This window comes from Phocoena phocoena, chromosome 5, assembly GCF_963924675.1.
Source record: "Phocoena phocoena chromosome 5, mPhoPho1.1, whole genome shotgun sequence".
Lineage (NCBI taxonomy): Eukaryota > Metazoa > Chordata > Mammalia > Artiodactyla > Phocoenidae > Phocoena > Phocoena phocoena.
In genome coordinates, this window is record NC_089223.1 from 25897055 (window position 1) to 25909247 (window position 12193).

The 12193-nt window shown below is 47.9% G+C and overlaps 1 protein-coding gene across 1 annotated transcript; it reads left to right on the plus strand.

Moving 5' to 3' along the window:
* Positions 1 to 1127: 1127 nt before the first annotated feature.
* Positions 1128 to 2789, plus strand: POU4F2 (POU class 4 homeobox 2). The gene is made up of 2 exons (XM_065877950.1): positions 1128 to 1412; positions 1848 to 2789. Exons 1-2 carry the CDS (start codon positions 1128 to 1130, stop codon positions 2787 to 2789), a joined length of 1227 nt encoding a protein of 408 aa, XP_065734022.1.
* Positions 2790 to 12193: the final 9404 nt, after the last annotated feature.

Consider the following 12193-nt stretch of genomic DNA (forward strand, 5'->3'; position numbering starts at 1 on the left):
TCTGGCTGGCGGGGGCGGGGGTGGGGGAGGAGTCGCATGCGCATAGGCGACCGGAGCAGTCTCCTCCGCCGTCCAATCCGCTGAGAGCTGTGAGTAACAGAAAGCCCTGCAGCACTGAGGACCCCAGGTCTCTTTGGCACCAGGCACCCGCCAGGCCGAGGGGGCGCAGAGAGAAGCGCCGAGCGCTGTTCGTACCAGCCGGAAGCGCAGAGCAGAGCAGAGGATCCAGGTCGGCGGCAGGGTCCGCGTTCTCCACTGTGGTCGAGAGCCAGGGATCAGGGTCACCCGAGCTACGGGGAGAGGCGGGCCGAGTTGGGGGCGGAGGCCTGGAACTTCGCGGTAAGCAGGGGGCGGGGAGGCAGCTAGGTAAGAGGCGTTCCTTGTAGTCTAGGGAAAATCCCACCCAAGGCTCCCTTGGTCCGCAACTTTATTCAGTAGTTTCTTTTCCCCGCGAGGCGGAGACGGGAGTGGCAGAAGCAGGAGGGGCAGGAGGCCGGCTCTTAGGTAGGAAGTGCCCTGCGACTGGAGCGCAGACCTGGCCGGGGGTGGGGGGGTGGGTTTGAGCAGAGGCACTACTGTAAGTGAGAGCTGCGGGGCGCAGGGAAGGGGAGGCGGCATCAGAGCGCCGCGGGGACAGGAAGGGGAGGTGGAGGGCGCGGCGGGGGAGCGGGAGGCGGGTGTCGGGAGAGCAGAAAGGACCAAAGCCTGGAGGAAGCCGAGAGGGAGAAGGGGCGACGCCAGAATCCGAGCAGGAGAAACCTGCGCTTTCAGGCAGGGGAGGGCGGGGGCGCGCGGGAGGGAGGAAGGGAGGGAGGGAGGCGGGGGTGCGGGGGCAGGCGCGGGGAGCGGGGAGTATAACTCCGCGGCCGCGAAGCGCGGGGCAGTTTCGCATGCCCAGGTCTGCAGCCAGCGCCAAGCGGAGCCCAGCAACAGCGCAGACTGACCTCGTAGCCAGCGGTGGAGCGCGTAGCCGGGTCAAGGCGCGACGAGCTCCGAGCGGCGGCGAGTGAGCGCAACTCCGCTTCGCCCTTCCCCTCTCCGGCTCTCGCCCAGCGCTTCTGCGGAGGGTCCCGGCCACCGGGGCCAGTTGCGTGAGCCACATACAAGCGCGCGGGCAGGCCGGGAAGATGATGATGATGTCCCTGAACAGCAAGCAGGCGTTCAGCATGCCGCACGGCGGCAGCCTGCACGTGGAGCCCAAGTACTCGGCATTGCACAGCGCCTCGCCCGGGTCCTCTGCACCCGCGGCGCCCTCCGCCAGCTCTCCTAGCAGCTCGAGCAATGCTGGCGGCGGTGGCGGCAGTGGCGGGGGCGGTGGAGGCCGGAGCAGCAGCTCCAGCAGCAGTGGCAGCAGCGGCGGCAGCGGCGGGGGCTCCGAGGCGATGCGGAGAGCATGTCTTCCAACCCCACCGGTGCGTATTTCTGCATAATCACCGCTTAAAGGCACATTTTGACAGCCCCCTTTATCTGCTTGATGTTTTTTTCATGTCTGCACAGCAAATCACCCCGCACCTCCAACCAATTTCCCCCCCCTCTTATGTATTCAGAGGGTCTTTCCTTTCATATTAATTTTTAAGACCTGGAATGTTGCCTGTGCGCGTGTTGTGTTGTGTTTGCAGGCTCACTTTCCTCCTCCTCGTGCACTCGTGGCTTCTCTCCGTGGCTTCCCTCCTCTCCTCCTCACCTGCTAGTTTCAGGATTGTTATCATTATTATTTTAATTTATTTTTAACGTTCTGGGAATGTTGTAGGCGCGGCGGCGGTGTCGAGCTCTGGGCCGGAGCTTCCGGAGAGAGTGCGCACAATTCCCCGCTGAGAGTGATGTGTGCCTTTTACTTGCAATTGCAGAGCAATATATTCGGCGGGCTGGATGAGAGCCTGCTGGCCCGCGCCGAGGCTCTGGCGGCGGTGGACATCGTCTCCCAGAGCAAGAGCCACCACCATCACCCGCCCCACCACAGCCCCTTCAAGCCGGACGCCACCTACCACACCATGAATACCATCCCGTGCACGTCGGCTGCCTCCTCTTCGTCGGTGCCCATCTCGCACCCGTCCGCGCTGGCGGGCACGCACCACCACCACCACCACCACCACCATCACCACCATCAGCCTCATCAGGCGCTTGAGGGCGAGTTGCTGGAGCACCTGAGTCCCGGGCTAGCGCTGGGTGCCATGGCGGGCCCCGACGGCGCCGTGGTGTCCACTCCGGCTCACGCGCCGCCCATGGCTACCATGAACCCCATGCACCAAGCCGCTCTCAGCATGGCCCACGCGCACGGGCTGCCCTCACACATGGGCTGCATGAGCGACGTGGACGCCGACCCCCGGGACCTGGAGGCGTTCGCCGAGCGCTTCAAGCAGCGACGCATCAAGCTAGGGGTGACCCAGGCCGATGTGGGCTCCGCGCTGGCCAACCTCAAGATCCCCGGCGTGGGCTCGCTCAGCCAGAGTACCATCTGCAGGTTCGAGTCCCTCACGTTGTCTCACAACAATATGATCGCTCTCAAACCCATCCTGCAAGCGTGGCTAGAGGAGGCGGAGAAGTCTCACCGCGAGAAGCTCACCAAGCCGGAGCTCTTCAACGGCGCGGAGAAGAAGCGCAAGCGCACGTCCATCGCGGCGCCGGAGAAGCGCTCGCTCGAAGCCTACTTCGCCATCCAGCCGCGGCCCTCTTCCGAGAAGATCGCCGCCATCGCTGAGAAGCTGGACCTTAAGAAGAACGTGGTGCGCGTCTGGTTCTGCAACCAGAGGCAGAAACAGAAAAGAATGAAATATTCCGCGGGCATTTAGGAGACCCACGGCCTCTCCAGGGACAGACCCCTCCTCATCTCCTCTTTTCCCTCCCTCTCTCTCCTGCCTCTGTCCCCCCCCCCCCCCCCCCCCCACTTTTCGCGACTAGAAACAATTCCATTAAATGTGAATCCGGAGAAAGCGAGGATTGGAGAGCGAGCGAACGAGCAAGTCACTGAGCCCAAGTCCGGTGAGAATGTGAAACGATTTCTCAAGGGAAAGAAAAACAAAAGAAGGGATTTGTCAAGTTGTAGCAAAGTTGTCCCTATCGACCCCACCCCACCCGGAAAAGGCACCTCGGCCTCTTCAGAGGAAGTCTGGAGCCGGCTGTTTGCAGGAAGGCAGACGAGACAGCCTTTTAGAAGGCTTCCAGAATGAGCAAGTAAGATTTGTTTTTATTCCTAAAGACATCACCCTTGTTCCAAGTTTAAAAGTACACTTTGCAGCTATTTTTCAGAAATAGAAATTGATTCAGGACTGAAACTTTAAGCTAGAGTTGATGCTTAATGTGATAGAGACATCTCTAAAGTATTTTGAATTAAAAAAAAAAAGATGGCAGACTTTCTGCATTTACACTGTATATTATATATATATTTTTATTGTGGTTCTTACCCCCTTCTTCCTTCTCTGAAGTGTTAATGCTTAAGGAAGGAGTTGCGCCTGCTGTGTTCACTGATCTTGAAAGCTATTATTAGATCATTGCTGAACAACCCTCTGTAAATTATTAATTTATCTCTCTAGCAACTTAATTTGTGCACATTCTAATTAATTAAACTTATTTACTCTTAAAAACGGGAGAACGTATGGCTAGTGAAGTTAAACATTTTTTTATTTGATGAGTTTACTGAATTTTTACAGCTTTCCTCTTATACTACGTTCCTTTTGGCCCATTTGTATATTCTCACTTTGAATGAAGATTGCTTTTTCTTTGTTTTTACTGGTAGTGTTCTGATTTGTGAGTCGACACTCAGTAATGGATGTCTTAATCGTGTAGACCTGATTCACTGTCCAAAGTATTGTTTACTTCGTTACATATTTAATGGGGATTCCCACATTGTCCCTGCTACACAGGCACTCTCTCACTCACTCATAGACATACACACACACACACACACACACACACACCTCTAATGGAAGAGAAGAAGTCAAGCAGTTGGAACCATGACTATGATGCATCATTTTCTAGCTTTAGGTGCATTTGTCACTTGGTGTTTGCCCTTCCAGATTCTAAGATTTCACCAAGGTATTTCAGTCTTCTAGTTTTCAATTGCTCTGTTGACTACATTTTAACATTTACAAGAATCCTTCCGTTTTTCCTTTTGGAGGTTTGTTTGTAGGAAAACAAATTTGAACTATAAGAAAGACAGTGCACTGCCTGTAAATTCACATTGTTTGGTAGAATTCTTTTGAAACAACAACAACAAATATTAGGTACATGATGACTGGTACCTTACCTACTGTAAATACTTCATTCAAAATGATGCACATATAGATATATTCTTACAAATTTTGCTGTATTGCTGTTCCATTTAAGGCTCTCTGAAGTCTTGAGTTCTGTATATGACCCGGTTTCTTGTTTTTGTTAATAGATGGTTTATTTACTATGGTAATGTATTAAGTTATTTTTGGTGTTGTTTGATTGTCTTTCATTGAAGAGATGATTTTAATGTTTTATTGGCAAAGTATGCTGCTTTTTTTCATTAAAATATGCTATTGAAATTAAATGGCTTTTAAAATGTGATGTTGTTTTAAATCATTTACATGGGAATTATTTTGATGGGGGAATTTTTTAAAAGAAGAAACACATTTTAACGTTTTATCATGCAGTGGTTGTTGCCAAAGTCTGGCTTGGATTTAGTAGAGGCTGCTTCTCTAGGAAAGTATAAAAGAACAGGGTCTATAATAGCCTTCTCATAGCCAGAGCTCATCTCACAGGGTGCTTTGCTTTTCTGCCCAGATGAGGTCACAACATTTGGCTCCAAATACCTCTCTTGAAGTTATTTCTCCAGATCAGCAAAATTCTGCGAAGAGCATCTCTGTGAGCAGAGGTATTGCATGGGTAAAAGAAAGGAACTCAGTTCAGTTTTCAGCAGCACTGGGAGACTGGGTGTGGCAAGTGTCAAGGCCTGGTTGGTGGAGTAGGACACCCTGGCTGAGACCTAGGGGATGGCCCACCAGAGTTCTCAGTTCAGTCACCACTCCTGGAGAGCAGTGCCCCACAGCCAGAGCACAAAGCACCTAGGTTACTGGGATATGAAGTAAAGCATCTTTCTCTCTCTCTTTCTCTCACCCTCTCTCTCTCTCCATTGCCATGACCTTTAAGGAAACTCACATTCTGCAAGAGGCAGAGTGGGGGCTGAGGAAGAAATCCTGGGTGGTTAGAGGGAGCAAAATTTTGCCCCCTTTCTATGACTCATCCAGACACCAGAGTTGGTGGAAGTCTGTCTGCTGGTGGTTCGACACAAAGAAATTTTGCCCATTTGATACACTGACTTTTCTTTTTCTGATCCTAGTTTTAAAAAAACCTCCTCACAAATTTTAATAATTTTCAGACTTCCTACAATATTTGGGCAACATGTTAAGTTTTCAAAGTTTTTTTTTCAGGAAAGCTCTGGTTTAGATATTTACATTATTAATGATGAAAGCATCATATTAATTATAGGTACAACAAAAGAGAGGAATCAGGCCATCCTCCATGGGTAATTCTGCTAACCAGAGCTGTTACCTCTCTAATATGGAAGTGTCTTGGAATATTTCTTATTTTGAGGATGAGGTAAGGAAACATCCCATGAGTCAATGAAAATTGTTATAGTGGCTCAAGTTGGAATGAAATGTTATTGGAAAATTGATTATGACTTTCAGATGTAACAAAAAGAGTTCTGAAAGTTGGATGGATAATGGGTGGAGGGACTTCTTTCCCTATAACTGAATAAAAGGCACCTGAAAGAACAAAATCCATATGTCCCTTTAGAAATAATGAGATACATTGCATAGATATCTAAGGAAATATAGAAAGTTGTGGAGATTTAAAAGAAAGAATTTTAATTTCATATATAGTGATATTGATAGTTTAATTTTATTTCTGTGTTGTGAAGGCTGAATGTCCTTTCTTCCACTTTACCCCCCACTATTAGATTTCAGTTTTCCTGAAAGTCTTTTCAAACAGCCAGTCTCCAATCTCACTGTACTAGGTACTGGTTTCAGCACCACGGATAGTAACCACATGACTCAGTCTCGCTCCAACACGTTTAACCATACAGTTCTAGCCAGTTAGAGAACTTTCTGCTTGCTTACTTTTTCTGGAGAGCGGAAAATGAATTAAATGGCTTGAATGTATAACAAACCAGACTTTCTGATCTAGAATAAAAATTGTCTTCAGTAAATAACACCTCCTCCTTCCCATATGTTGCTGTTAACTAAGCTTCCAGGAAATGTGTTAGGAGGAAGGGGAGTCAGTTAGGGGAAAGACAGGTGTGCTTGTGTCTTCTTTCTACAAATATAACATCTTTAAATGAAGAGAGAAATACTGTAAAAGTGGTAGAAATTAAGAAATATAATGGATAGAAATAAAATAGGTGTTCTTTTTAGTGCATTTTGAAATATGTGATAGCTTGCATGTGTGCATGTTTGTCCTAGATTTTTGTGAGGAACGTGACAGGAAAGCAACTATCCAATTACTTCAAAAGTTGGTAGTGAAGACCTATATTTCCCCCTTCATTCATCAACTGTTCTTTGTCTCCTGTGTTCCTGGACTTCTACAACTATCACATTTTAAGTTCATCTTCTTGATGTTATCACAAGGGTAAAAAAAAATTTCCTGCCTACAAAACGGAAATTATATCCATTATTTAAGCCTGCTTAAATGTGTTTGTTTTATGAGAAAAGCAGAATTTTAAAAAGAAATATATTCTGAAAGTTTTTAAGTGAATGATAGTTGCAGAGATATACCAAAACAAAGAGATTTGAAGAGGATTGGTCTTAAGGAAGAAATGAAAGGTAAGACTAGAAGGGTCTGTTTATAAATTGTTGAGAAATATCCATTTGGTATTGGCTTTCAAAATACTCAGATAGATAAATAGCAAATTGTTTCTGAAGACCCTTGTCATATCAATCAAATCCATTGGCATTTATGACTCCTTTCCTAATTTTTTCCCCTAAAGGTCCACAATGACTATTTTATCAGAAAAAGGTATTTTACGAATTGACTTAGCTGCATACCTAATCTTCCTCAATATGACGTTTCAGAATTATGTAGTTTATTTTCTTTTAACTTCTTTAAAGGCAAATGATCCAAATGATTCAATGGGTAATCATTTAAGTCTAAAATGGAATGGAATAGTGACTAATAGCAAAGATCATTGCGGCCTGGTTGATAGCTAAGTACTCTCTACACCAATTGGATAATACTATTATCTGCAATTTTTTTTTGAAATTTGACATTAAATCAGTTGGTCTGTTCTTTATAGATTAAGTTTCATTGATACACAGCTTGGGGAAAAATAATGGAAATATGAAAAAGCAAATGAAATAACTGGGCTTTACATTCAATGTAACACTCTCCTATCTTCTATAAAATGTATCGAAAAAATAAATAACATTATGTAACTTAAGTCTTTTTTACTATCAAGAACAGATTCTGGGACCTCTTTCTGCCAAGAGAATTGGAATTTGGGGGGTAAAATGTTTTCTTTTAAACTTTAAATGAATCAATTCATTTTGATCTATCTGTTGGGGAAGCTCTTGAGGAGATGGTGGAAAAGGGATTAAAAGATTCACTTGATCTTAAAAGGCCATAACAGTAAGTTTAGAAATTCATCCTTTCAATTGTTTGGCAACAGCAATTTATATTTCTAGGTAAATGGTCCACATTAGAACTCAAAACTACACTTTACTTTTCAGTTAGCCTTGGAGGGAGGGGCTGCAACAGAAGGAAAAAAAAAAAAAAGAAGTTGGATTGGTGTCCTGATAGGACGAAAAGGAAGACAAAGGTTCCCGGATAGTTATGATGATAGAAATATTCCTGAAGTCTGCATTTGTCAGGAGACAGATTTATGACAATGTGAAAAAAAAATCACTAAAATTTCTCTGCTTTTCTCCTTTAAAGGAGCCATTCCCTGTCCTGAAAGGCTATTATGAGTGAATTAATAAATTACACAGCGAATTATTAAATCCAGATAATTACAAGGAATAAGTAAGTAATCATTAGTTATCTCAGCTAATTACTGTGGGTCACAGCCAGCCGGAATGTGAAATCCTCCTCGGGAATTGAAATTAAGTTTGCACAGTGAGTCTCTCTGCTTGACATCCCCAGTCTGTAGGCACATGGCAGCTCCCTTGTGAGCCAGTCTTTCTATTTAACTTGGAGAGAATAGAAATAAAATTAAGTGGCGATGTGATAATAGGAAGCTGCTCAGAAAGCAAACTGTGGATTTTATTCTACTTGGAGATGAAACGCTTTATTTACACCAGTTTCCATTTTTTTTGAAGTACCCTTGTTGAGACAGGCTTCCTGAATACTCACTCACACTTACACACACACAGAGGCATCTGGTGTGACAGTCCGATTAGTAGCATATGAAGAAGGCTCAAGAAGAACAAACGTTTTGAGGTGTCTGTGTGTTTGTGCGTGTGTGCACGTGTGTGTGTGTTTGGGGGCAGCAGTGAGAAAGAAAGAAAGAAAATGAAAATATTACTCTTTGCTTTCATCCCACACAGTGGAAAGGCTGTCGAAAAGTGCAGCCTCGTCTAATAATCTGTTTGTTTTGTTTGGGTAACAATATGCTTTCATCTTGCTACAGGAAGAACCAGCTTAGTGCAAATGTTGTCTCTCGTTGATCTTTGCCAGATGCTTCAGGAACTGATGTCACCTTTTTTCTTTTTTTCTTTTTTCCCCCCCGTATAGCATCACTTTCTGAAACCAGTCTCCACTACCCTTTTTTCCCTCCACTCCAACCCCACCCCTAGGCCTTCTCAAAGGGCAGAGAAGACAGTCAAACCTGGTGCCTGTTGGAAAGTGGAAAACGTACCTGTGTGATAAAGTGTGTGTATCACAGGGCTGGGAAAGACTGGACATATGAAGAAAACTATTGTTAATATATTAAAATGAGGGGGGAAATCTAAGAGCTTTTTTTTTTTTTATCAATTGCAATTAGATGGACAGTCTTTCCACTCATTCCCTGCTCTAGTCTGGGATGATAATAAAAATTTAATGAAGCCTGGGACGAGCAGAGAGCTCTGTCTAGGGACTGTGGAATAGAATATTTTAACTGTACATTTATACCAACTGTCTGGCTTCAAAGACGTGACTGCTTTTAATCTCGAATTAGAAAACCACAGACTTGAAATTAAATATTAGATACCCTCGGATCCCCTTCCTTTCTGAAATATTGTCACGACTCTGTTTTCCTCCATTGGCCTATAACACACATATCTTAGGTCTCCAATTACATTTCCGTGAATAATAGATGGCTTTGATAGGGTGCAGAATTCTGGTGCTTTTGTTGTTGTTGTTGTTTTTTAATAGAGTTACTGCAATATTAATTGGCTGTAGACGTTATAAGAATGCACAGCCCCCTTTTCAGGAACAAATCGATGAGATATGGATGTGAGAGAGAGAGGGAAGGCGAAGGCTTTCCCCAGCCTAGGTCACTTCTTTGTGGAGGGGACCTTCTTAGAGCTTTGGGTAAGTGAAGGGGCGCCTTGAGTTCCACGACCCTGGCTGCTCGGGCTCGGCAGCCTGGAGCGAGGACCTACCGGTGAGGGCAGAGGTAGCGAAAGGGAACTGTGCGTGTGAGAACCAGGGCACGGGAACAGTGATCACCGACCGAGAGACTTTCCTCTCGTGATTGCCTGACCGGCTCTGGCGGTGCAGAGGAATCAAGATCTTTGCACCCACCAGCTGGCTTACCATCACTTACACCCGCCGGCCTTGGGTTGCCTGCCAGCCCCAATTCCCCTCTCCTCCAGTTCGGGGTGCACGTTGATGAGAAACTGATTGGGACGGGGTGACTGTTACAGTCCACAGCTTTAGGGGGTGGGGAGCAGAGCCGCCCTCTGCGCCGGACGAGCTTGCCCTGGCCCCGCGTGGCCCCTAGAGCCTGCGGGAAGCAGGCGCCTTGCCGGGCGCGCAGCCAGGAGCCTGCGAGAACGAGAGGCCCGGGCGCCTCACCCCCTTGCATTTTACTAATCACTTCTATTTAAATTCTAGCGCGGTCCGCCGCTCTCTCTCCGGGAAAGCTCTGGAGAACTGGACCCATCAATTATTCTGAAAAAATCCCAGACTACGTGAGGCTTCCAGCCTGCGGGAGGGAGGCGGCGGGAGGTGGTGGAGAACCTAGCCCCTACCCCTCTCCCCTCCTCTCCGCCCTCCCCAGCGCGGAGCCCTCGGTGTACACTTAACTTCAGGTTCGGGGCCCAAGGGAGTGCTTGCGCCTTCTGAGCGTTTGAGCTTTGTGGGCCGGGAGGAGAGGTGGTGGGATGAGGCTGGCACCTGGACTCGCTTTTCCTTCCACCCGCGTGGGAAGGTTTCAGTCCTGTGCAGCCGGATCAGATGGGTCACTGTTTCCCGGGCTGCTACCCCCTTCAGCACCGACCCCGCCGCTCACTTTCTGCCGGGTCCCTAATGCGGGCCGAGGGGTGGAGGGCTGCTGGGCGCGGAGCAGTCTCTGCTCAGCCTTCTTTTACTCCACAGCTCTGCAAGGCTGAGACCTTGGGGACATTCTACTTCAGAAGCTTTTTCGGAACCTCGATTTAAAGTTCTCTAGCACTCACCCCTGCTCTCCCAGCGATTCAGGCTCCAGGATGCCCCGAGGCCGAGCAGCTAGCCGAGCGCGCAGCTGGACGCGCAAAAGGAACGCATTCGCTCTAAAGCAGGCAGGCGGGTGAGCCTGGCTAGTAATTACTGCCCCCGCCCAGCCTCACCACCCCCCGCCCCAGCACTGGGTCTGCAGCCATTACTCCAGCTGTCACTCGGAGGAAAGCAAGAGCCCTCCCCCATCCCCAGACTTTGCAGTAGCCAACGGAAGGTTGCGCCCCCTAACCCTCCCCTAGGGTCTGAGTCGTGGTTCTTCAAATTTTGTTATGATTTTTCATAAACACATTAGTTCCTCTTTCCCCATAACCCTCCCATTTTCTGGACCTTGGGAGCACATTCAAAGTCTTATGTGTGTCTATTGGTGAGTTTTTTGTTGTCGTTGTTGTTCTTGTTTTTGATGGGCGGGTTCTCTTTTAGCTTCCAGGTTTCCCTAAATAATTTGAGGCTACAAGAAAATGAGGAGTATGCGTCCAATATTTTTGAGAGAAGCCAGCTGGCTTCTGGAATACTTGTAAGATGCCAAAGTCGTCCCGTTGATCGGTAGGATTTGGTTTAAAACAATCAAACAAGTAATCGATGGGTTTGTAAGTGATTGGAAGACATAAATCAACACCCTCAGCACGAGTGGCTGGGACAGTGACTGCATTTTCAGAAGGCCCGTGTGACTCAGAGGTTGGTGCACTCACCAGGAGATGGAGGGTTAATACACACAGGGCCAGACAGTCCGACTTTCCCAGTGGGCCCCCAGGGCTTTGCTAAATGGCAGTCTGCCTCTTTGTGCATTTTGGTTAAAAGGGGTGGAGGCTCCCTGATTTCTAGGGACAGAGTAGGCCCTTGGCTTGGGGAGTTATTGGCCTGGCTGTGTAAGGTGTTGGAGGTGAAGGTGGCAGAAGGCGGTCATCCTGTTGTGTGGGGGGCAGTCACCTTATGCTCCAAATTCAACAGCAGTCCGGGGCCCATATAGGTAAGGGAAGATTTCACAGGAAGGCCCCCGACCCTTGCCCGGAATAGTCATCTTTTCTGCTCCAATCCTAGGTGAAATCACTTTGCAGCGCGGGGGAGGCACACACCGAGCCTCCGCAGGCTTGGCCTGAAGCCACAGACTGGAAGAGAAGTGGAGATCCCCTACTGCAACGCAGGCATTTTCCTCACTGCTTGTCATCCAGTAACACACATGTAGCTGGACGTTCACACACCAACACACAGTTTCACTCAGAGCCATTCCCTGGGGCCCGCATGCCTTGGTGAAACTTTTCAAACTCACTCAAAATCTCTCCTTCTTAGTCTATCCAAGACACGCGATTCACCTGGGAAGATGCTCCAGACTCCGTGCGTGCCTCTTCTTGGTGCACCGACAGGCTCTGACCTTCTGTTTGCCACAGGTGTACTTCCTACCCATCCTGCCTTTACACGGAGCTCAAACATGGTGTCTTTGGGGCAGCTCCTCTGGCTCCGAGAGGGAAGCAGTCTGTGACTCCCCGGATGGGCGTGAGGACAGGGCCTGTGTCTGGGCTCAGCGGGGGTGAGGAACCAAAATTAGATCGAGGGTTCCCTGAGAAATCAGGATTCAGTGCTTCAGGCTCTGGGCTCT

Excerpts from the sequence above, each read along its gene's own strand:
- POU4F2 (XM_065877950.1), top strand. The coding sequence starts at position 1,128 with ATGATGATGATGTCCCTGAACAGCAAGCAGGCGTTCAGCATGCCGCAC. Across the intron at positions 1,413-1,847 it reads CATGTCTTCCAACCCCACCG|AGCAATATATTCGGCGGGCT; the intron begins GTGCGTATTTCT and ends TTGCAATTGCAG.